Source organism: Capsicum annuum, chromosome 2 (assembly GCF_002878395.1).
Source record: "Capsicum annuum cultivar UCD-10X-F1 chromosome 2, UCD10Xv1.1, whole genome shotgun sequence".
Taxonomy (NCBI): Eukaryota; Viridiplantae; Streptophyta; class Magnoliopsida; order Solanales; family Solanaceae; genus Capsicum; species Capsicum annuum.
In genome coordinates, this window is record NC_061112.1 from 106,071,945 (window position 1) to 106,075,446 (window position 3,502).

The 3,502-nt window shown below is 33.6% G+C and overlaps 1 protein-coding gene across 1 annotated transcript; it reads right to left on the reverse strand.

The window, feature by feature from the left end:
* Positions 1-1,609: 1,609 nt before the first annotated feature.
* Positions 1,610-2,920, reverse strand: LOC124896232. The gene has a single exon (XM_047407762.1). The coding sequence runs from the start codon at positions 2,918-2,920 to the stop codon at positions 1,610-1,612; it is 1,311 nt and encodes a 436-aa protein (XP_047263718.1).
* Between the last annotated feature and the right edge of the window lie 582 nt (positions 2,921-3,502).

Genomic DNA, 3,502 nt, shown 5'->3' on the forward strand with positions numbered 1-3,502 from the left:
ATAATTGTATAAAAGATCTTAATTTTTGAAGCCTTACATATTGCTTGAACCATATAGAGAAATTTGCTTCCAGGCTCTCATTTATTTGATCTTGAGAGACATTTGGAAATTCTTCTTGCAAACGTTGCACAAACATACTTCATTTAAAGAAAAAAGATTTCAATTTCAAGTCATGATTTATGAATATGCTTATAAAATTAAGTTGATACAACTAACTTTGTTACCTCACATATGGCTCAACCTCTTCACAATTTAGCAAAATGTAAGTTTGGGCAGAGTTGATTTCTTGAAGAGTTAGATTTCTTTTTTTTTTATTCTCCCCATAATCGTCCAGGATGGGTGAATATTGATAAATTTCCTTCAACTTCTTCTACAATACCACCATCATCATTTCGATCCACATTATGATTGTGTGTCATGACATATGGTTCAAAATAATGAGAAAATAATAGTGTTGACTCTGTCATCAAGTAAGCTTCACATATAGAACCCTCAACACTTGCTTTATTCCCAATCATTCTTTTAAGACTTCCAAGATACCTGAATAGAAAAATGGATAAACCATCATATTTGAAAAGTAAATAACAACATTATTCTCACAAGTTAAACTTGAATTTTTGCATTAACTTTCAAAAGGATACATCCATCGATATTGTACAGGTCCAACAATCTTTGCTTCATATGGAAGGTGCACAGGCAGATATTTCATTGAGTCAAAGAACCCAGGAGGAAAAATACGTTCTAACTTGCACAAAATTTGTGGAATATCTTTCTGTAATCTCTCGATTTCATCTACTCGGAGAGTAGTCGAGTAAGATCTTTAAAGAATAAGCTCAATTCTGTAAGTGTCTGCCATACATTAGTTGGAAGTAGTTCACGAAAAGCAATAGGCATCAATCGTTGCATGAACACATGAAAATCATGACTCTTCATGCCAAATAACCTTTTCGCAGATGTGTCTGGGCATCTATCCAAATTTGAAACATACCCATATGAAAATTTTAAGCCTTTCACCCAATTAAACAAGATTGTGATTGCTTCCTTGTCTATTGTATATACAGCTTTGGGATATTTTTCAGAAGCATCCTTTGCCAATTGAGGTCAATCACAGTAATTGACCATATCTAGACGAGCTTGTGGATTTTCATTGGTTTTCTTATCAATATTGAGGACCGTATTAAATACATTAGCAAAGAAGTTTTTCTCAATATGCATGACATTGAGGTTATGTCGAATCATGTTAGAACTCTAATAAGGTAAATCCCAAAAGATGCTTCACTTTTTCCATCTACAAGAACTACATATTCGTTGATTAACTTCTTCTGCATCTAACTCTATTACTTTTCTTATCCCCATATCACAAATTTGATTCAATATCTCTTCTCCGGTTCTGTAGGGTGGTGGTGATTTTTTGATAGTTTAACCTTTAAGAAAAATTTTACGATCTCTCCTAAATGGATGATATTGTTCAAAGAACATTCTGTGACAGTCAAACCATGATGTTTTCCGACCATGTTGTAATCTAAAGGATTGTGTTTCCTCTATACAATAAGGACAAGCAAACTTACCTGCAGTACTCTATCCTGATAACATAGAATATGCTGGAAAGTCACTGATTGTCCACATCATAGCTGTCCATATCAAATGCTTCTACACCCGTCTCCCACAACAACATCAATTCCTTTATTAGAGGCTGCAGATAAACATCAATTTTATGTTTGGGATTATTTGGCCCAGGAACTATGACAGTTAAGAACATATAAGCCTCTTTCATGCACATCCCTGGAGGTAAATTGTATGGAGTGACAATTACTGGCCATGACGAATATTTTCTCCCAGACTGACTGAATGGTTGGAAACCATCAGTACATAACCCCAACCTAACATTTCTTGGTTCATCGGCAAAAAAAGGATAACTTTCATTGAAGTTCTTCCAAGATTCAGAGTCTGATGGATGACACATTACTCCATCCTCTTTTATATGTTCACGATGCCATGTCATGTCAGCTGCTGTAGTATGGGATGCATATAATCTCTTCAATCTAGGAATCAAAGGAAAATAATACATCCTTTTGTAAGGGACCAATTTCCTCTTACGAGAGCTAACTCGACGTTTATACCTCTCTTTGCCACAAAATTTACAAGAGGTAAGATGTTCATGGTCTTTCCAATATAACATACAACCCGATTCACAACAATCAATCTTTTCAACCATTAAATCTAAGCTACGCACTAGCTTCTTAGTCTGATAATAACTATCAACTAATAGGTTATCTTCCGGTAAAGACTCTTTAAACAATTGCATCATTTGGTTAAAACCCCTCAGTGACATATTATTTTTCATCTTAATATTTAACATTCGAGAGATTACTGCAAGTTGAGAGAGGGAAAAACCAGGATACAATTTTGCATCAGCAGAGTGCAACAATTCATAAAATTTTTGGTACTCTAAATTAGGCTCTTCCTCCATCGAAGTTTCATGTTCCTCCTCAATTGAAGGTTCATACAGATGAGATGGTCCAGATTCAATATTGTTGTAACCATGGTTAAAGTTGGGACCGGCAGCATCCAAAATCATTTGTCGATATGGATTATCATATCCCAATTCAAGTTGAGCAACATTGATCAAATCATTACTGAAAGAAATCTCACCTATCAGATCTGCTTCCCCTTGATATTTCCAAACAAAATAGTCCTTAACAAATCCATCATGAAGAAGGTGATATCTAACCGTTTCAACATCCTTGTATTTAATGTTGCGACATTTTTTACATGGACATCTAATGTTGTTACCACTGATGCAATTTTGTTGAGAACATGCAAAGAGGGTAAAGTTATTCACACCAGTAATGAATCTAGAGTTTATAGCCCCTCGGCCATCCAACCTATCATACATCCATCCACGCTCTAGATTATTCATATTCCTATTAATGTCGACATAAACAACATAGTTAGAGTTTTATATTTTAGTAATGCATACATCAAGGATTACCACTAAAGTGAAGAAATAATTAAATATCTTAACAAACTGGAATATATCTTTCAATTTTTACAAGGAAATAGAATATATCAGTCATTTTTCTTCTAAATATACAAGAAATCACAAACACAACATATCATTCATTGTCCTTCTTAATAAGTGTTAGCGAAAAAGTTTAATTACATACAAAACTGAAACTTCTATCATTACAATCATAAGGCATGAGGCAAAGCTCCCGGCAACAAGATTAAAACATCAAATTTCAGCAATGTACATACCTAAAATTTGAACATTAAACAAAACCTAAAAATAAGTTGCAACTTTGTTGGCAAAAATAAACAAATAAAGTCTACAACTTTAACACAAAGTTACATCACAAAATTTAATCGGATTTAAAGCAAATCCTCAATCGGTAAGTAAAAGAAAATAGAGACAGTTTCACGAATAATGAAGAACACAAACGGCAATAGAGAAATATATGAAAAACTAATCGAAAATCATTTAAAAGGGAAAATGTTATAG

Bases quoted from the DNA above. Each gene is read 5' to 3' on its own strand.
- LOC124896232 (XM_047407762.1), bottom strand. From the start codon at position 2,920: ATGAATAATCTAGAGCGTGGATGGATGTATGATAGGTTGGATGGCCGA.